The sequence below is a fragment of the Chaetodon auriga genome, chromosome 11 (assembly GCF_051107435.1).
Source record: "Chaetodon auriga isolate fChaAug3 chromosome 11, fChaAug3.hap1, whole genome shotgun sequence".
Classification (NCBI taxonomy): domain Eukaryota; kingdom Metazoa; phylum Chordata; class Actinopteri; order Chaetodontiformes; family Chaetodontidae; genus Chaetodon; species Chaetodon auriga.
The window spans coordinates 7,833,002-7,854,364 of NC_135084.1; the positions used below are offsets into that span (position 1 = coordinate 7,833,002).

Sequence of the window (21,363 nt, forward strand, 5' to 3'; positions counted from 1 at the left end):
CACTACGGTGCATGAAGTAAACCAGGAAATGTTCCCATGAGGGTCTATCTTTAGTCATTTATTAATTTCCTTTATTAATTCCCATTAAGGATGGCAGGAGTCTGGAGCCCATCCCAACACAAATTATGTGGAAAGCACTGTGACACCAAGGACACGCTGTCACAGAGTTATCATAATCAATACTTTACACTTTTTTCTTTTCTGGCAGATTCTGATATAGTATTTCAGTCACACTGCAAAATCAAGAGAGTTTACCTGTTTCAGTACATCAAAATTACAGTGTGATCAAAATCCTGATAATGAAAGAGATGAAGGAGTTCGGTGTGAGGGGTAGAATGTTTTGACAGGTAATCTGATAAAAATCCTGCATCCTAGAACCAAGACATCATCAACTGACTTCAGATGTCTGTATTCAAACTCAACCTAAAGCTTTATGTCATAAACAACAAAATATTGAATCTTATGCTTAAATGAGACAAAATGGCACCGAAACTCAAATCTCTGCTTCTAAAACCTGAATAACTAAAACCTGCAGCAGATTCTCAATATTAGATTTTTGCTAACAGCCAGAACAAGAGTGGAGCAGCATTGAGACTCACTGAAAATGGGAAAGGAAGACAAAATTTGCATTATTCCACATCATTACACATGAAGTGACTTCTGTGGACAAATGCTTCCCAGGCCAGTAATTGATGATAATTTAGTAATAAACATTTCTAAAAACTGCAGCGTGTAATGAACAAATCGTGCCTGGAGGTGAACCGAGGCTAAGCATTATACTGTAATGTTCTAAAAATAATTGACCACCAAAAAAAAAAAAAAAAAAAGTGAGCATTTAACAAATCACATTGAGACGCCGTCTATCCATTGTCAGAGACATGAGGTGAACATACATACTGCACATTTTTAATGTTTATTATTAATTGGAACATAATCAAATAATAACAACATAACAATGATAACACTCAGTTTACATAATCGTACTTTTTCCACAAAGATTGCCATTACAGTGAATCAAAAAGTGAACTGTAGTCTGACACGGGACATGGTCACAATCTACATGAAGTCTCATGTCCTTTACACTGGAGTAGCACTCACTAGTTGATATTTTTCATGTAAAAAAAAAAAGAACCAAAGAAAGAACAAACAAGAACAAAAGCAAGAGAACTGTTCACTGAACACGTCTGCGTTACTTTTCTTTGGCAAGAACAGATTTGAAACATCTTGTGGGAGAAACACAAAATGGGTCTTTGACAGTCTGAGGAGCACAATCCTCTAAAGTAGAAACTTTACATTTTCAGAACAAGTTCAGCATTTTGCTTTTGTCCTCTTAATCCCAGCTGTCTACAACGGGTGATGGTAAAGACGTCCCCTTTTAATTCCTGGGCTGGAACAAGATCTTCACAGTCGCACATTAATAATTGAAGCTATTGTAGAAGCGGCACAGGCACTTAAAAGACATTGACACTGGCATACAATCTGGTACAATAGTCATGCAGTGGTACAACTTGGCCAACATGACCCGTGAGGTAATAATTAACATACTGAAGAGCTGAATGAAGCGTGGTCTACATTGATCCAGCCGCTTTTGCAGCAAAAAGACCCCAGTTTTAAACGTTGAATACCCGTGCAACAGAAATAAAAGGGAACCAACTTTAGCATCCGATTGTATATGTACAGTCTTATAGAAATATACACATCTACCAATTAGTCATCTTTTCTACAGTGTTGGTTTGTCTTTAGCTATCAAGCTTGTCCACAGCTTTTGCGGGTGAAGGCAAAGCCATCCAGTTTGCATAAACACTATCATTGGCATATCTTGTAAAGACTGGATTAGAGGCATCATGTCTGTTGAGCGGTACCGGGCTCTTCTCAGGCCAGTTCGGGTATGACATGCCTAAAAATGAGAACATATCATTTTTCTGCACTCAGTGAAAGATAAACAGCGTGCAGCAGACAGTAAGGCTCTCAAGTGAAACTCTGCGGTGCCTCTCTCTGAAACAAGTCCCGATTTGACTCTCAGAGGTGTAAAGTTATAGCTTTGTGTTTACTACATACAGTAAAATATCATATCATTTATGATTTTTCGGGTTTCTTGTGTAAAATATCAAGGCTGTAATGCTGCTCGTGCTCCATGGTCGCTCTTCTAATCGTTCAGAAATGCAGACACACAACAAGTGACAAGTCCAATATGTTCTTTGCTTTTCATTAGTCACCTGAGAGTTGCGTTCAAAAGCCTTACTGTTCCTCTGTTCAGAACTGTGATATCATCATAGACTACTGGCTAATATACATTAAAAAGTCAGGAGATTTAAGACAATCTGGATTTAAAAAAACGACAGCGAGTGATTGACCGAGCGAGGACCTGTTTCAAATGTTACACACCATTTCTTCCAATGCAAATCATGAAATGATGATGGAATGTCATGGAATGAAAGGAGTGAGTGACTATCTACAATGCAGATGAAGCATGAGCGCTGCCAAATAAATAAGAATGGAGGGTAGATTCAATATTTACAAATGTAGCATTTTTGGTCGGCATTCATGTACATTAGAAGCAGGTCCAAATAAAACAAAAGAGTCAAGACACAAGATCTTTTTTTTTTCTTTTTTCACTGAGCCTCTCATTTACGATGAAATGGGAGATATGTCAGCATTGATCAGCAAAAAGGCATGCCTCGATCACAGTCACACACACTTCACTACGGAAAAGCCAATCACAACTTTGCCAAAAAAGAGAGCTTGTGTTGTGTGTCCTGTTTCTAAAATCTAGTAAATGCATGGGAGATTCTACCATAGAGCTTGTTTTCAATCCATGTGGAGGGGAGGGTTCGAGGGAGAGGGGCGTTATTACAGTCCACTAGTGGTGTGTCCTCTTCAGAGAGGGCGTCGTCGTACAGGAGGGCATCGGCTGGCGTGGACGCCGCCAGGTCCAGGTAGTCCTGACAAGAGCAGATGAAGGTGTGATTAGGCTAATTACTGAGGAGGGGGGTGTCACAGCACGCCGAGGTTAAAGGACAGATACATGCAGTGCAGTGACGTCTGCTGTCCTGGGGAAATTTGTGCAAATACTCTCTACTCATTACATCAAGACGTGCCCACTACCTCTTTTTGATAACAATGAAGAAGCAGCCTGCTGTTTTCTGGGATGTCTGCATTCCCCCGTCCTTAAACGCTCTATATTTAGCCTCACTTCAGCAGCAGGAGCCTGACTGGTATGCTCTGTGATTACGCTGCCCAAGGCCACATTTTAGGATCGCTCTTCAAACACTAATTATGGTATCTCAGGCATCTGGGAAGAGTGGCAGATCATACAGTGAAGCTGCACACATGTTGTCCACCAACATAATGATAAACTGCTCAGTTTGGGCCAGCTGCAAATCCACAAGGAGTGTGGAAGGCAAAAAACTTTAACGTCTAAGAGTCTGATCTCAATGATGCGTCACTGAAGTTTAGTCAGAACCGCGCCACTAATGCACGGAAAGAGGCTGATTGATAGCTTCTCCTAACGTCTTTCCTGTGGAGGAATATGAATAAGTTATTATAATGTGTTGTAAAGCTTCACCATACCCGACTTTTCACCATCATCTTTTCCAGTTCTTTGCTGATGTCTGAGAATGTCGGCCTCTTGTCTGATTCTTGTTTCCAGCATCGAAGCATGAGGTTATACCTGCAGAGGAAACAGTTTTACAGTGGGTGAGGTGAGTATCATTTAATCCCCGCAGCAGTCATTTTCCACGACTGACTGTTCTTAATGTGGTGGAGGGGAGTGACTGCACTCGGCAGGAACGAGGAGAAGCTGCAGAGAAACAGAGTGGTGCTCACATTTCCTCTGAGCAGTTCTCCGGTCTCTCCATCCTGTAGCCAGTCTTGAGCAGGTTAAAGAGGCGTTCAGGAGCGATGCCTGGGTATGGATTTCCTCCCAGTGTCACAATCTCCCACAGCAGCACACCAAAGGACCAGCTGGAGAAAAACACAGGAGCTCATCAGATTTTAATACACAGAGAATGGAATCGTCTGCTTAAAGGAATAATTCAACATTTTGTGAGTTTCTCTTTCTTGGTGAGAGCTGGATGAGAAGATGAACCTCTGGAGCTCACTCATTAACACTTTATATCTCATTTGTTTAATCCATACAAAAACTGAGGTGTAAAAAAGACACATTTTGGTGGTTTTTGCACAAAAAACGAGATATAAATGAGCATTTGAGGTGCTGATGAGCAGATTCTGTTACCTCTGGACAGAGCCAGGCTCACTGTTTCCCCCTGTTTCCACTCTTTACGCTAAGCTAAGCTAACTGGCTGCAGACTGTACCTTCATATTTATCGCACATGCACAGACATGAGAGTGGTAGCCATCGTTTAACTCTTGGCAAGAAATAAGTGTGTTTCCCAACATGACAAGCTATTCCCTTTAAAAGATGACTGTACTCACACATCACTTTGTGTTGTGTAAATGTGATCAAACAAGGACTCTATTGCCATCCATTTAACAGGAATACGGCCCTGGAAGACAGAGGGAGATCATGTTAAATGTTAGTGAAAAGATTGTTTCACATGCACTGAAACGTGTAATTTTCTGTCTCTTCACCTTGCTCCTCTTGACGTATGAGTCCTCTTCATACACATCTCTGGAAAGGCCGAAGTCTGAGATCTTCATCTTTCGTCCTTCAGCTACGAGGACATTTCGTGCTGCAAGGTCCCTGTGAACAAGCTGCCAGGCCAAAATGCTCATTTAACTCGCCTTTCAGTGCTTACACAACCAAATGACACTTCAGCTGCTTACAGTACACACCAAAAATATGGCCCTTTCTCATTATTAATTAATTTTCCAGTACCTTCATTTCAGCCAGGTACTGCATGCCTCTGGAGATCTGCCATGCAAAGGAGATCAGGTCACCCATGGTGAGCGCCCTGTCGTCTGGGTTCTCCAGGTAGCTGGAGTTTCGGTTGGCATCCCTGCCCATGTAGCTCGGGCCAACTTTCCGACTCTCGCGCAGGAAGTTGCGGAGCGACCCATACTTGGCGTATTCCACGATCAGATACAATGGGCCTATTCAGAGAAATGCAGCGCTTAGACTCCATGTGCGACACACATGCCCTGAGAGGGGATGGCAGGAGGAGTGAGGTCTTACCGTCCTGGCTGCAGGCTCCATACATCTTTATGACGTGCGGGTGGTTGACTTGCTTCAGTAAAGTGAATTCTGACAGCAGGTCTCGCAGCTCACTGTGGGAGGCGTTCTCTGTCGTGGAGGAAAAGAGGGGATTATAATGCTGAAACCATTCATCTCCTCAGACATTCACTCCTCATATATCACCATTACTTTCCCAGCTTGTCTGGTTGCTGTCTGGCTCGTCTTACCTTTAAGCATTTTCACAGCCACAGTGGTGTAACCAGCTTTTCCTTTCAGCCTGAATGCTGTTGCCTTAACAACTTTCCCAAACTCTCCTTCTCCTAAAGTCTTGCCAAGTACGAGGTTTTTACGAGGAAACTCCCACTTAGGATCCTCCTGTTGAAAAATCATGAATATTATTTGACCTCTTAATCGGTCCGACATACAGTGTTGAAAAAATGTCCGCCACTGGCTGAAAGAAGCAGCTTACGGGTATTTTAAAGGTGTCAGTCTCAATGGATTCCTGCGAGCCCCGCCGTACGTTGTTAGCAGGGAAGCTGATGGGGTAAGCCTGAGCTGGCCTTCGGAAAGTCATCTCAGCAGAGGCGATCGGGGGCTTCGGTGAGTTCTTGTGGTACCGGTGGATGAAGTATGAGGACAGGAGGATGGAAACGATGAAGGAGAGGAGCAGAGCTGTGGCGATGATGGTCTTACACATGTCGTCACATATCGCCTCTGGAGGAGAGTATGTTGCACAACATTGTCATTTTTCAAGAAAGCAGCAATCCATGTCTGGTTCATTTTTTAAAGGACATGAAGCAGGACCTTTTATTTGACTTAATTACAGTTGATCTATGACAGCTCACCCTCAATATCTTCCTTCTCACAGAAGCATCTCTCAGAGTAGCAGTAGCAGGTTCCATAACCAGCCTGGATCCCATTCCTCAAGCCTCGCTCATGACCTCCAATAACAGCTTCCTCTTCAGAGACAAATACAGAGGGAACACAAGCGGGGTGCTCATATTTACAGGCTTATATGTGATACTACATGTGCTTTACATCTTCAAATTTGTGCAGAAACCCATCAGTGTAATAAAAAGCAGAGCACGAGTTTCTTACTTGTACAGTCTTGTGGGCATATTGACGGATCTTTGCTTTCAACTGCATCGCAAAAGCTATCCGGACATGTGCGCAAGTCAGGGGAGCAGGTGGAATAATTTTCCGATATTCCTGGAACAAGACAAAGGAAAGCTTGAGTGGGAAAACATTACCAGATGACGAAAAAACTCTTGAAGTGTGTTAGTTTTTCTTCATGTTAGTCGAAAAAAAAAGTTCTCAAAGATGAAAAATGTTGCAGCTTTAAACAACAATCACTGTGGTGTCTTTCTTTAGCTATCATATGGTGCTGTTAGCGCATGTATTTATAAAAATTAAGACCACATTTTCCATGACTCTTGCTTCCTGTTGCAAACAGGATGTTACTGAGACGGATACACATGCTGGTTCTGGTCCTTTAATTTGTTCCAGTACCAGCATTGAGGGGACTCATGTTCACAGTGGTGGGCTCATTTCATTCTTGATAAATTACCCTGAAGCTTCATATACAATGGACACGGTTCTATGATGTTAAAATGGTATATGATTACAAAAGCGCAGCTTCTATTTGTTTATTAAGGTGTTGAATACATCAAACGCACCTTTCTCACTGCCTTGCCTCCACTGGCATCTCCCCGTCGTCGCCCCCAGACCTCGGACAGACTCACAGTCTCCGCGCCGTCTGTTTTCTGCACAGGACAGGAACTGCTGGTTCTCCTGACTGGCCTTGTTTGCTATGTAACATTGCCAAAAACACACATAACCAAGACATTTGGGAGAGGAGAAAACTGCTGAAAAGAGTTTGCACATGTGTGCCTACAGTGGCGCTGATGTCGTTAGGAAGTGAAACACAAACTGTCTGCATAATCGCAGCGATTGATCACTCATCCAGACAAACCTGAACTAACTAATGTTAATCTTTTGCCTCTGTAGATTAAAAATGAGCACATATCAGTTTGTGAAGAATTAAACCACTTTCTTTCTAAAACCTTGTGAACTCTGAAGTGGACCTTGGCTGGCAGTCTCACCTTCACCATCTAGGATGATGTGGATCTGCGTGCTGGCCTCCAGCTGCGTGTGCTCCTCCTGAGCTACAACAAGGTACTGCAGGTCCTGGCACTCGGGCCTGCGCAGCGCCTCCGTGTTGTTCACATAGAGCAGTCCCCACATCTCGTCTGGGGCCTGGGTGATGCTTACGGCTGCATAGCAGGACTGCACGTCAGCAGACACATTCTTATCTGGCACCTCGAGCCGGTACGTGACACTGAAGCCATCGAACTGCTGGCAGTTCTCCACACAGACTCTGCCGACCTGAGAGGAGATGGAACATTGAAACTTTGAATGGCAGCAGGCGATTGAAGTGGAAACATGACAGTATGCACCTTTATGGACCACTGCGTTACAGAGACACTGATTAATGAGTTACAGTTATTGATTGTTTGTCACTGAGCCAGCAGGTGGCAGTCTCTCAGTATGTTTAAGAGTGAGTCAGCACCATGAGTTCCTACAAAATAAAATTAATAAGGAATAACACTTCAGAAATCAATCGCATCATTTCATTGGGACATAATTTTAAAATACATTTCAAATTGAGCATGTTGCGCTGCCGGCCACTTCAGTGACACAAAGGCAGGCACTGGACTGTTCGTATGGTTTTTAACCTCTGACTCTGGCTTCCCAGCACAACTTCTCAGTATCTTTCAACATTCTCTACAAGGCTTTGTTTTAGCAAGTCTGAGCTCCTCCAGCTGAAATCTATATCGTCTCCAGACTTGCTGATATGATGCCTTTAGGTGTGGCTCATCCAGAGCTTTTGATGAGTTTCTGCAAGTAAATGCTGACTTGAGATTTATTTTCTCAAGTCAAATCATTCTCATTTGTGGTATTGAATAGCTTTTGCTTGGTGAGTAATGCTTATGTCTAACTGGAAAAAAATGTCTACCTATCTTTTAAGACAGCAGCAGATAAAGAGCCATAGACTTCTATGGTAAGAAGTCATGAGTACCTGTGCATAAAGAGACGCTCTGCGTGTCAGTGTGAACATGTGTGTGATGTTGGAGAAGCGGATGTGGACCGGTAAGATGGTGACATTGAAGTGCAGCAACACTGTTCCCTCTCGGCCGGGGTAGGTGGTGTCATTGACCAGGTAGTCCAGCTGCAGGCTGCGATTCTCAGTCACATAGAGGTTCCTCTTCAGGACAAGCTCTAAAATCAAGGGGGAAACTCTTAGAAGCTAGAGTGCTCATAAAACAGATGAACTTTAATAGTCCCTGGATAACTTACGGTAGTCGTGGACAGTCTCCCGAATGCCTCCGTGGGGAGCTTTCTTTTCACTGAAGGTGCCTATTATGTCAAATGTCTCCTTTATCCATTGGTCAGTACTGAGCAAGGTCCCCACATACTTATTGTGACTCTGGTCTATGGGATAGATGGGGGTTAAATCCCTGTCAAAGACGAATAAAGTGCCAAAAGAGCCGCCCTGGAAAAGACAAAAAGTGATCAATTTGAATCCTAATGTAAATAAGATAAAATCAGCCATCATTGTGTCTATAAAACAATCAGGCCTGATCAGACCAGGCTTGCATCAGTCTGCTCACCTTCGTCCGATTGAAGCTGATGATAATATCTGCTGTGTCTGTGCCATTCACATACGGTGCGTTATCATCCTCATCGTTGACAAAAACATCCAGTGAAGTCTCCACCTTGGTGATGACCGTTTCTGTCCGGACGGTGCAAACCAGCAGGAGTCTGTAGCGTTCACTCTCCTCGCGGTCCAACGGAGCGGTCACCACCAGCTCCGTGGTGTTCTCATTTACAGCAAATGGTGCTGGTGTATCTGTAGACCAGAGGAACAACAAAAACCAGGTGTGTATGTGCCTATGGCCACAGAATGAATTCAATATGCTGAGGCAGAGATGTTAGGGTGTGACTTAAAGCAAGACTACTTGCTACTGTGATGTAATGGATATAGAAGCATTTAGCTAAAGTGCTAAACTAGTGCAACAGTGGAGCAAGTGCTGAAGAGTGATTAGGTCTGCAAAGTGACTCAGTACTGTGTGTTATACAGTAATATTTACCAAATGTTTCCACACATTAGCCTTGATAAGCTACTGGTCAAACCAGACCAAGTAACCCTGGAGCAACAGACTGTTTTTAACTGAGAATGGTGTTTAATTACAGATGGATTCAGCTCCTCATTTGTCAGAGGAAGAACCTTTTATTTCTTTCAAATGTTATAAAGTCTATCTTTAATGTTTCCAACCTGATTCCACATTGTAAGAGATGGTGTAGTTGGGGCAGACATTGAGTCTGGTGAGACGTCGGAGTTGCCGTAGGGCCCCGGGGAACCTGTTCTCCATGATGTGGGGGTTAGAGGTGTCTCTGTGCGGGAAGCATAGTTCCTTCATATCTGTCTGAGCACACTGAGGCATCGTGGCATTAACAAAGTCCAGAGTGATCCGAGGGTAGTTTCTGTTCATGCACTGGGACCTCTTGGTGAAGTTAGGTAACACCACGGCGTGCAGGAACAACTTCTTCACAGACCATGACTTTTGATCTGATGAGACAGAGAGCCAATACAAAAACAAGAGGCATTTTAATCTCAGACCGCGCTGCTTTTGATGACTGAGCTCTTTTTTGCCCGTATGCAATTACATTATCATTCTGAAGGGACCTCATTAGTATGCAAAGAGCGTCAACATCAAGAAACTAATTTACTCTGGTGTGCAGAGGATACCTGGCACTGAAATGGGACTATACATTACCATTAAAATGCTTGTATCCAACTCACATAGCAAGGCGAAGTCGCTCTCTTCCAGCGTTTTGTTCAGGAACAGTATTCCTGTGTTGATGTCCAGGTTGAACCAGGAGCTGTAGGATGGGCGTCTGAGAGAGCTCGCCCAGCACAGGTAGAAATGGGGCCGCTCGGTCTCGCCATCCAGCATGGCGTGGACCTGGAGGACGGGCGTCCCTGCCGGCTGGCCGACATACACTGTCTCAAGGTACTCATTCTGAGGGAAGTACAGTCCTGTCGCTCCTGCAGACAGAAGACATGAAATAACCAGATGTTAAAAAACAGGCAGCCGAGTGAGTCACAGGGGGATTTGGTTATATTCCCTCCAAGGAAAACACTGTGATACCTGAAAAACAAAGCTGACATTACTGCTGAGACGCTATTACAGAGCAGGAAAGCAGCAGTTATCACACATCTCTCTCTGGATCTTTAACAGTGGGGACAATAGACACTGACAATGCTGTCTGGTCACTGAATAGAAATGAACACATACATGGGATATGACAGCTTCAGTTCTATCCCCCTCTGATGGGTCTTTCATCTCTCCCGTTGGCGGAAATTGAAAGACGGGCTCAAATGACACTTATGCCGCTCTTTTAATGAATTTCTCATATGGTCAATAACATGGTTTCCGATTCTCCTTGTGTTCACCTTGAGAAGTTTAATTACAAGGGATAACATGATATGGCAGAGAAATGAATCATTACCTGCCAGAGGGGGGTGAAGGGGGTGTGTGTTTGTGCATGTGTGTTGGGGTAATCTATAAAGAGCTTTAGCAGGCTGTGTGTTTTACAGGAAAATGGAGATGTGAGTGTTCCTCCTGTAATTATATCCCTGTTATGTTCCTCTTTGACGACGGTAGGCGACCATTTAGGGAACGCACTAATGTCATTAGCAGACAGCAAAACTTGATTTTCTATTTCTGTTGGTGCAGTTGAAGCCTCGGCTCTGGTTTCAGACATTGATTTAATTTTGCGGGGGTTGGATGACAGGAGGCCGAGCTGATGGATAAAATGTGGCCGTCCTTCCTGAAGGATGGAGATACACTCAGGGAGGCTGCAGCCCTTTTTATTAAAAGTGTTGCAGGGACAAAAACAAACAGCAGGCTACGTGTTTGTTAAGCCCTGCATGGTGGAAGTCACTTTCATGATGCAGATTTCAGCGATGAGTTTCCATTTTCTCACTCTATCACAACCAAATTAGAACCAGCACGAGCATGAAAAATATCTCAAGGTCTCATTTGGCTGAGTTTTTTTTCTTCAGGTTATGTTTTAAGCACGGTTTATAGGTATATAGATCTGTTAGATGCCACCCAAAATTATTTTCTTATTGTGCTGCTCACTACATATTTCTTTTTCGTATGGAAGAAGAAGTCTTCCATAACAATGAATTGAATGAATGAATGAATTGTTTTCTCTTTTTCTTTTTTCTGTTTTTAACAATATGCTTGGAACGACAACATAGAAGCAACAGACTGATTGACAAGGTCTGAAAAATATGAAAATCATAATTAAACGGATTAAAATAATCTCATTTACATTCTTTGATATAAGCATGGACTGGAATAGCTTATCATCAATTTTGCATTTCTTTAACTATGATTTTGAGGACTTTTGGACAAACCTGAATTTTCAACTCAATCAAAATAATTTGCAGTAATGGATGTGACGTTCACCCACATTTAATATGAGGTTAATTCAACTGGCTGTTTTTGTTTCTAGCTGAGCTGAATTGGGGATGTTATCAAGGAAGACATCAAGCTGCAGTTTTCAAAACAGGAGCACGAAAAAAAAAAAAGATGAAAGTGTTGCAAGACTTGGAGGGGCAGACACAAAACGGTTTAACAAGGATGGATGGCCTTACTACAGTAGTACCACATGACGTAACACCCATTGAACACTAATGTACGTGTTTGTAACACAACTGTAACGCATGCACTGTGACTTTAGAGTATGATTGTTTTAAGCAATATGTAGGAACTTCATCAATCTCAGCGTTGGTCTCCAGTGTACTTAACATGGCCATTAGGGGGAGCCATTCTCTTACTGACAGGCACAGAAAGAGTGGAAAACTGCAGCTTAATCATCATCATCATCATCCATTATTAGACTAAGCGCTGTGCTAATTTGATAATATGCTAAAGATCCTGGTTTCATTTGTATCTTTAACACGCTAGAAAACTATTCCTACTGCCCACAACCCTTTATTAGAGAAATAAAGGAAATTAATTCAATCTACTGATATCTTGCACATGACACCGTCATGAATCAAACACAGCAGATGACAGCAGCTCTACAAATAAAACTGGAGGGTCCAACGTGTTAACCAGTGGGAGCTGAACACATTTACGAATGCTTCTTGGCTGGAAGCCACGGTGACTGGACCCCATGCAACACAATTTGTTTATATCATTCAAAATTCAATTTCTTTCCAGGACCGAAGCCAAGAGAAAGCGAGCAGTTTATATCAAAACTAATTAATTGAATGGATCAAGCAGGCCTCTCTTAGCAAATGGCATCTTTGGTCTGTGAAGCCATGATTTAGATTTTCCAAAAGCGTGACTCATTACCTTCCCTAAATGATGCACAAGAATGACGGAAATACAGCTAGTAATGAGATTTCCCCTCTAATGACTGTGCACAGATAATGATTTTAAAGAAGAATGATGCAGTACAGGTTTTATGTCAGCTATGTGTCTTGGAAACACTGAAACTCTTTTCATGTTTTGATATAGACATGAACAACAAGCTGTTTCCTGCACAGCCCTGACCTCCCATAACTCAAAGTGTGTAAACATTACCATCATAAGCGGACCTTTTACAACCTTCAAACACCTATAAAACTGATGCTGAGCTGCCACACACACTGTCATTTCTTCAAAAGCTGGAGTAAGTAATTTTGCAAACAAAGCCTGTGTTTGAACAGGAGGACTCTTGTAGCAATCCGTGTTTACAATAGATATCATGTACTGCTGAGTGGATAGCGAAATTGAACCCATACATCGCTTGTTTGGTGACAAAAACAACATCAATGGAAAACCCTCTCACTCATCTATGCACGTACGCTCCTCCTGGAAGCCTTTCATGATTGCAGTTTCCTCGAGTTAATTATGGCTTCTGTCCGTTTTGTCTCATATTTTAGCCGTGGAAGGACAAAGAGGACACAAGCTCATCACAAAATCTGAAACCATGCGCTCAGTCAGCCACAGACCACAGCGTGTCTAGGACCGGTCGGGGCTGATAGGGTAGGACGCCCTCTCCGTCGTCCCAGACAAAGACAGGAACTCAATTAGCTCAATGCGTGCTTCGGCTGATAGATTTACCAGCTATGAGCTCATGTGCTAGACTAACCCACAGGCTTACTAATCTACTCCTGTGAATCTCCCTCTGAGTGAAACAAAACCTGGATCTCCCACCCTGATGTCCTCGCTAAGCATCCCTGTCAACAGTGTGCCAGACCAGGAAAAGTGCCCTGACCCGGCTGCTGTATGATTCATTCTCTCACTAATCTTGCTTGTAGACTGGAGCTCCTGCCGTGAGAGCTCAGCGCAATGCCCTTTCTCTCCCAAGGTCAACGTGCACTGCATCTGTCCCGGGTAACGACCTATTGGGTAGGCCATGTATCTGGCAGCAGACCAATCAATAACCGTACTAATCAACAGTGATGCTGATTGTTTTCAACTGATGAGACAGACGAGGAGAAAGGCTGATGGCTGCATGTGTGCAATCATCTCCATCGCATGATATGGACCCACTTACTTAGCTGCACGGCCTCCGAAATATTACATCTACTGTACAGGTTTAATTTCACAGCCAACTCCACAATTCAGTCCATCGGTATCCACATTTTGAAATAATCCATTACCTATTACAAAGGAGCTGTAGCAAGCGGCATTACAGAGCATTTCACGCAGTCATATTATGGTGATATAAACACAATAAATATCATAATCACTCTGAAACCGATCATGATTACTCCACTTCCAAAGATGTAACAGTTATGGGAATGGATCTCTTCAAGGATTCAATTAACTAAAAAGCTGCACATTGCGCTATAATTCCACTTATGAAAGCTATTATTGATCATAATCTTTTGAAATCTCTCCCTCTTGGTTTCCTCTGCCAGTATGCATGACTGCGTTGTCATATTATACTGGATCCCGAACCTGGATTTAATATAGTCCTGATTGTGATCCTTTCAATCTCTAAACAATGACGGGTCATAAGGAAAGAAAGTCATTTCCTGTTATGATGACAGAGCCATCAAACTTTTCATCAGAGTAACATGATATCTGATCTCAGTTCAGAGGAGGTAGTCAGGCTCCAGGTAGATTACTCAGTTTACCGTGATGCATACCGTAACAAAATAATCAATTACCCCCATACTGTAATCCAATTAGCCCTCTGAGAATACAAGATCTGAGATCCAATGAACCGTGTTCATCAGTCATTAAGAAATCTAATAGAACATCTCCTTAGGGATTAGCTGCAAGTACAAATTCAGTTTAAGAAATCCTGTGGGAGTGACAGTGGGATCAAAAATTAAACATGTGGTACATTATTGAGCTCCAGACTGAGTTTGATGCAGTAGTCATCAGACTGCTTTGATAAAACATCTGCATCCTCATTACAGTGGTGGTAAAAAGCCACCAGATCCACTGACATGCGCACAGGAGGAGGCAAAGTCATTAGCTGCCTGTGGCAAATCTAGTGAAGTCATATTTATTTGCATTTCATTCAGTGATACAGGTGTCATGAAGGTTTCAGCTTTATAGAGAATCAAAGACTTTCTGACCAACAGCATTGACCCCTCACCACTCTGCAGACTGTCTGCAGTCATGTGGCTCTGTGAGGCTGTGCTCATGCACTCAGTGCTTTGTACAAAATGTAAGTAACATTATGCTAACATGCTCACGGTGGCAACACGAACACTGTGATGTTTAGCAGGTTTAGCATGCTCACATTTGCTAACTAGCACTAAACACAAAGTACAGCTGAGGGGACTTACAGTGTTTCATTTGGTCAGAAATGTAAAAAAATCCAATCACTGAAAAACAAAATGTATTAATTGTCGACTATTTTCAGGAATGAACACATAATTCTGAATATCATATTCCATTTCTGCCAATTGATCCCCCTAAGAACTTCACACTGGTCCTTTAAAACTTTACAAATTATATATTCTGAGCACCTCAACTAAAACCAGCACAGATGAGTAGCGCTATTAGCGTTGACTGCTGGTTACACTGTGTCTCACCACATCGAGTGTTACAGTGAATCTGATGGATTACATTATGGAAACAAAGGGAGGGACGCTGCTTGCAGGGAATGGAGGACGCTGATCTTCCAGCACAAATGGAAGCGAGGCTTTCAGAGTTTCTGGCACTGGCAGGTGGTGGTAGGAGGGAAAGGCTGGTGGAAAAATAATTCCCAACATGTTTGCCCACTTCAGTAAAGTCAAGGATCAGACAAATGGACACAGAGTGATGCCAGGGTGGGGCTGGCGGAGGAAAGGCAAGCAGCAACAAGAAGAAACCGGGTTTAAATGAGATTTGAATTTGAGGAAAATTTGGCAGATCTGTCCCTGCAATTGTTTATTTATTTTCACAGTGAATTACAGTGAATTTGCAAATGTGTCATGTTCAAACCTGGTACATTTTTGCAGCTATAAAACCGCAAAATACACACATCCACCCTCATCCAGGGCTGCAGCGTCACACGACCATGTGGAATGAAATGAGCTGAGCTCCTTCTTTGTTTCATTCATTGTTGTAAATGATGGGTCAAACACAGCGTGCACCGCTAGGCGACTGGAAAATAACTTGTCGAGACCCATGTGAAACGAGAGGACTAAATGCCCCGAGGGCGAAATTTCAATCAATGTCTCCTTGTCCTTTCACCACAGCAAATTAGATTCTACCCGTGCATGAGAGGGAAGTGTGACCCTGAACTGACTAGAGGATCAGGCAGAGAGCTTTGACAGGTAGGAGTGCCATCCATGCAACGCCTGCCGCAGCAGAGGCAACAGTCCAGAGTTAAGAGTTTGGGACCATCAGACACATATTTCAAAAAAAACCACTAGACCAGTTTGGTCAAAAACGTAATGGACTGATGCATGTTTTGCCAACATTTTGGTGATTAAAAATGCATAAGCTGGCACAAGGAAGAGCTGTAATTGAAAGTCAAAATGTCAAACTCTGAAAGCCCTGAAACTGCTACATCACTACTCTGATCCTGATCAAACTTGGAGGGATGATGCAACATTTCACCGACTGCCCCAGTAGGTATCCAACAGGAAAACAATGGTGCTGCTACCCATTAAGTGTTTTGTTTTTCCCTGTACAAAATGAGGGCTGAGGGGTAGATTTTCTTGGCATTTGTAGCCTATTGTCCTTTCCGGGACTGAGAGGGTGGGGGTGAGATTGGTAGAGGAAAGATGTGGCCAGATGGTTGGGGTTTTATATTGCCTGGTGAGGTGTGTTGTATGCCAGTCTTATTAAAAATAACAAACTTACAATAACAAAACACCGAAAACAAGACAAGACTGTTCTCCCTAAGACACAAAGAGAAGTGATGCTGTTTACACAATTTAATATAAAAGATCAACTTTGCAGCAAACGACTTGTATCAAGATGTTTTCCAATTATACTAAAAGAGATGTAATGACAGCAAGAATAGAAAATTGACAAGATTTATAAGGCAACCATAGGCAGCACAAGACAGAGGCTTTGCTAAATCATATAATGGGATAAGGAGCTAAATCAAATAGCAGCATGAAACAAATGAGATTTATTGGCCTGGTCCTTCTCAAAAGCAAAAGATGCTGATGAAAATGATGGTTCTAATGCAAGGAAGAGGGGGAGCAGCTAAAGAGAACTCCTCTGGGATGGTGGGGTCATCACTGAGGGGGACTCCTTTGTTAAGGTTTCAGAGGTCAGAGGGCAAAGCAGGGTCAAAACTACTGTAACAAGGTCACGGTGCAAGATAAACGGATCGATGTTTTTACGTGAAAACATCTGTGGCTCTTCATGGGGACGTGACGGATTACACAGAAGTGTCTGCTAAGAGGATTTAGTTAATTTCAATAAAGGCTTTCACCAGGTGTAGTCACACAAGCAGGCATTTGTTTTACCAAGGCTACCAGTCCATAAGCCTTCATCATTTCTATCAACTGGTCTGAGAGGTCATTTCAAAAAGCTCTAGATGCACACAAAAGTCCACGTGCTTCTCCCACACATTGACTGACCAAAACCTTTGCGTGCTGTGGATCCTCTCAAACATGCCTGCAAACATTTTTACATCCAAACTGCAACCGACCCCATTGTCTCTCGCTACATAAACAAAGCAGCGTCCCAGCCTCAAATGCACCCTGATTTACGTCTTGAACTGCTTTACTTCTTCTCCTTAACTTTACTTGTAAGCACAGCCACATTTAAAAATGCTGATTACTCTCATAGTGAGCTCTGATTGCCAATTTCCTTTGTTTGATTACCTCAGCGAGAAACACTAAACTAATCAGCAACCTGCAACCTGGAACAGTGATGATGTGAGTTACCAAGCACATGCTACAGCATCTTAACAAATAACGCAAGGATTTGTTAGTTTCTAACAAATAACAAATGACTTGTACGGAGATGAAAACTCAAACGAGAGCTCATGTGATGCAAAACAAATGCATCACGACATGAGGACTGCCACGTGTATGAAACTAATGTGCTGATTAAATAACGTTTGTCTAATGGAGGAAACGATTATATTGTTAATCACGTCGGCCGTTAGAACATCCTCCAAAAGCAAGACGAAATCACCAGCTCGAACACATCCAGCAAAATCAATCCGATGGGTCATTTTGAGAACAGTTTAGGTCGGACCTGCAATCTGAACGGTGTGTGCTAAAGTCCTAAAGAAAACAAACAGCCAGTGTTTGCCCAGAGATAGGAGCAGCTGCTGCACACCTGCCTGCGCCTCGCTTCTTCTCCTCTCTGAACAAGTGGAGATCTTTTGTTGCAACACGCAGGCAGGTGAGGGGTGCAGCATTTACGTAGGGTGTAGATTTCAGCACCCATTTAATTACCATCACGTCCTTGACATATGAAATTGAACTAGAGCAACTGTATTCGTCTATAAATATCGGGAGAAATGCCTGCTCCAGTGGCAATACATGCAGAACAAAGCAGGACTGAGGTGTAAATGCATGTAGGCTGTGTGACAGAGCATCTACTGGAAGTGTGATGTGAATCTCTCAGCCCCTGTGCACTGCACTGAACTGCACTGTCTGTCACAATGAAAAATAACCAGAGAACATTACATAGAACTGTGGCACCTTAAAATTTTCATTAATCATTTTAACAACACTGCAGGAAACTGCTCCCTTGGGCGATTACATAGGGCTGAGGTTTATTGGTACTGTAAGCCCACTTTTGCAGGCATGAAATATCACCGGTCCATTCCCATGAAAATTAACACCTTTCTCACATCTCAACTCCACTAAAAGACTGCCACGATAATCTCACTTTTACACTCTATATCCCCAATGAAAGCACTGATAGCAACCTCTCTTAAGGCTAGTTGTAAGCCCAAAAACAAATTCAGGAATTCCACGCTATGGCCTATATTTGTCCAAGCACCAAGTCTGACATACTTGCTGCACACTGAGCTTTGAACACTCCCAAGCTATGAGAGACACTTTAAATATAGACTGCATGCGAGGACAGTGTTGGTACAGTTGGGCGGCGGGATTGTAAATGGGATTATAATATTATGATATATGGCTGTATTCATTTGACTCTGGGTTCCAGTGTGCCATACCACGCATAACAACCAGCGCACAATGCAAGGATCACTTTCTGCAGCCTGACACAGTGCTGCCATTGTGTTCGTGCCATTTGAGATACTTCTGGGAAAAGTCTTAAAACTCACTCAGCTTCCAAAATGTTGCAATTTAGCGAAGCAATTTAGGCTTCACACATGAGCAGACAATTTCATGTGTTGTCAGTTGCCATCAAGACTTCAGGTCCACTGGCTGTGTTTGTAGCAGCTCAGAAATCTTTCCTCACCGCGTTTCTTCCTCTCTTCCTCTTTTTTTTCCCCCCTCATGATTGTCAGTTTTGCAGGGACTCATAAATTCTGTGAATTTAAAGTGCATCCCAAACCAGACATATTTTGGTTCCTGCTGTGTTCATACCACAAGCGATTGGCTTTGTGACTGACAGGAGGGCGAGAAATGAAGATGCTTTAAACAAAAACTGACGCTGATGAACAGATAATGTCCCAAACAGGGAACAGTAAGTATGAAGAAAATGTAATTACACATCTTCTCCTCTGACAAAACATTTTTTAGGCATTTAAAAAAATACATTTCTTCTTTTTTTTTTTCTTTACATACATATCTCCATCTTTTTCAAATATTTCAAATAAGCCACTTACAGGCATCGGCTACTTCAGCGCCACATATATTGAAAACTGTTCACAACTTCATCGTGCGCTCCTTCATCATGGACAATAAAGATGAAGATGATGATCCTTACCGTCCAGCAGCAGCAGCACCACCACCGCCACAGCGATGTTTCCTCGAGAGAAACCACAACTTGACCCCATATTCGCGAACCATAAGTGAAAGTTTCTGAATGAAAACGAGCTTCAGAAAAGTTCCTCTGAACGACGAATTAAAAAGAAAAAAAAAAAAAATCAACCGTGTCAAATAAACGAAGGCGCTGAATAAACCAGCGTGCGTCCTGCGCGCGGGCAGCCAGATGAAGTCCTCAGTGTCCCATAGACGAGCTGCTGCGTGCGGCTCCAGTGGCTGCTGCTGGGCTGACTGGCTGACCAGGGGGAGGAGGTTCACTGCTTCACTGCTTCACCGCTCACTGCCCCGCTGCTTCCGCAGCAGCAGGCAGCTCAGCATCTACAGGAAATTTAAGAGCATAATTTAACAGCAGGTCAGTCATCTCATTAACACTCCGCGGGGGAAAAAATATTAGCAATTATCATTAAGTGCGTAATGGCGCATTTTAAAGGTACAGGCGCTGTTTTTTTTGAAGCTTATCAGGTGTGTCCATTTTCATCACTGCTTCATTTTAACAGACTTGTAATCATTATGTATGAATTTTATTTTGAAGTAATCATTATTCCACATCTAGCCCCGTTCAGTAGCACCAGTGAGTTTAATAGATTTAGTTCAGTGGATTAAAAACATTTTTTTAAAAGTGTCATTTGAGGTTTCAATCAGTGGCCCAGCATCAAATGAACTCCTGCCAAAGAGCAGGTAACAGGGTTTTTGGCAAAGTGATGGGCCATTTCACTGCTGAGCTGCAGCCCTGAACACCATATGGACTAATAACACTTCACTAGACATCTGCAACGTCTATCTGCTCATAAATGATGACTCCAAGTGCCAGAACAAAAGCAGCTACCTGCTATAAGAGCAGCTGTGTGACTCTGGTCAAGCTCTGAAGGACCTTTCCCCTCTCAAGTCTTGAGTGTTTGTCTGAGGCTGAAGGCTGTGTTACAGTGAGGGATCTCTCTGTGACTGGATGGTGTGGAGTGATGCATTGCTGCAGCCTCAGGGCAGGACACCAGTCACTCACACAGCGATCGCTCTCCAATCAATGTCTCTGCATGGAGCAAAAACAGTGGAGCTCGCTGGGCTGCAGAGAGGACAGCAGGGCTTCTCTGGAGCTCCAGTAACTTTCACCAAGTGGAGGAAACATAATATCAGCACTGCTGTCAGTTTTACTCATTTGTATGGACTAAAACAAAGGTGTGTCCTCCACTTAATGGCAGAAGCAAAATTTGCAACTGAAAATACAAGAAAAAAAAATACTGTATGTAAATAGAAAGAAAATGACCAGGGACTGAGAGAAAGAAAGAGATTAATTCATTTACATTATGGTCAGTTTATACTTACATGTATAATTCTTAAATTATGCTGGCATGGGACCTGCTATGAAACTGAAAATCCATGTTGAAAACCTGATAATATCCAGATGACCTAATATATTCCCTTTTTTGGTTGTCTCAGACACACAATACTGATTTAACCCTGTATATCTATTTAAAATAAAGTTATTGCTAGTCTAGAAAATTGGCATTTTTCAAGGTTTCATGTTGTCTTCATATGTAAAAATGACATTAATACATTAAAAGATTCAGTACTCCACTGTTCACTCACACTATGTGGGAGGATAAAAGCTGTATCAAGGGAGAATGTGGGGATCATTACATGATATAAGAAGCTGAGCGGTCTGCATGAGAACACTGCTTCTGGGATAAAGTTTCCATATGACAGACTATATGTATCCTGAGACAAAAGCTCAATCAATAAAGACAAGGAAATGTGGTGGTGTAGCCATGGTATGTGGAAC

The 21,363-nt window shown here is 42.7% G+C and overlaps 1 protein-coding gene across 2 annotated transcripts; it reads right to left on the reverse strand.

Annotated features, from left to right (window-relative positions):
• Positions 1 to 885: 885 nt before the first annotated feature.
• Positions 886 to 19,820, reverse strand: ret (ret proto-oncogene receptor tyrosine kinase). 2 transcript variants are annotated; one of them, XM_076743753.1, is made up of 20 exons: positions 19,528 to 19,820; positions 9,999 to 10,244; positions 9,471 to 9,764; positions 8,806 to 9,044; positions 8,492 to 8,687; positions 8,214 to 8,413; positions 7,237 to 7,519; positions 6,811 to 6,942; positions 6,233 to 6,343; positions 5,980 to 6,093; positions 5,604 to 5,848; positions 5,362 to 5,509; positions 5,135 to 5,242; positions 4,838 to 5,052; positions 4,591 to 4,713; positions 4,435 to 4,505; positions 3,826 to 3,963; positions 3,571 to 3,670; positions 2,795 to 2,942; positions 886 to 1,897 (listed from the first exon to the last, which is right to left on the reverse strand). In XM_076743753.1, exons 1-20 carry the CDS (start codon positions 19,595 to 19,597, stop codon positions 1,740 to 1,742), a joined length of 3,339 nt encoding a protein of 1,112 aa, XP_076599868.1. In that variant the 5' UTR covers positions 19,598 to 19,820; the 3' UTR covers positions 886 to 1,739. The 2 variants fall into 2 exon arrangements, with proteins under 2 accessions (XP_076599868.1, XP_076599869.1); XM_076743754.1 differs by having other exon boundaries at positions 5,362 to 5,506; positions 19,528 to 19,648.
• Between the last annotated feature and the right edge of the window lie 1,543 nt (positions 19,821 to 21,363).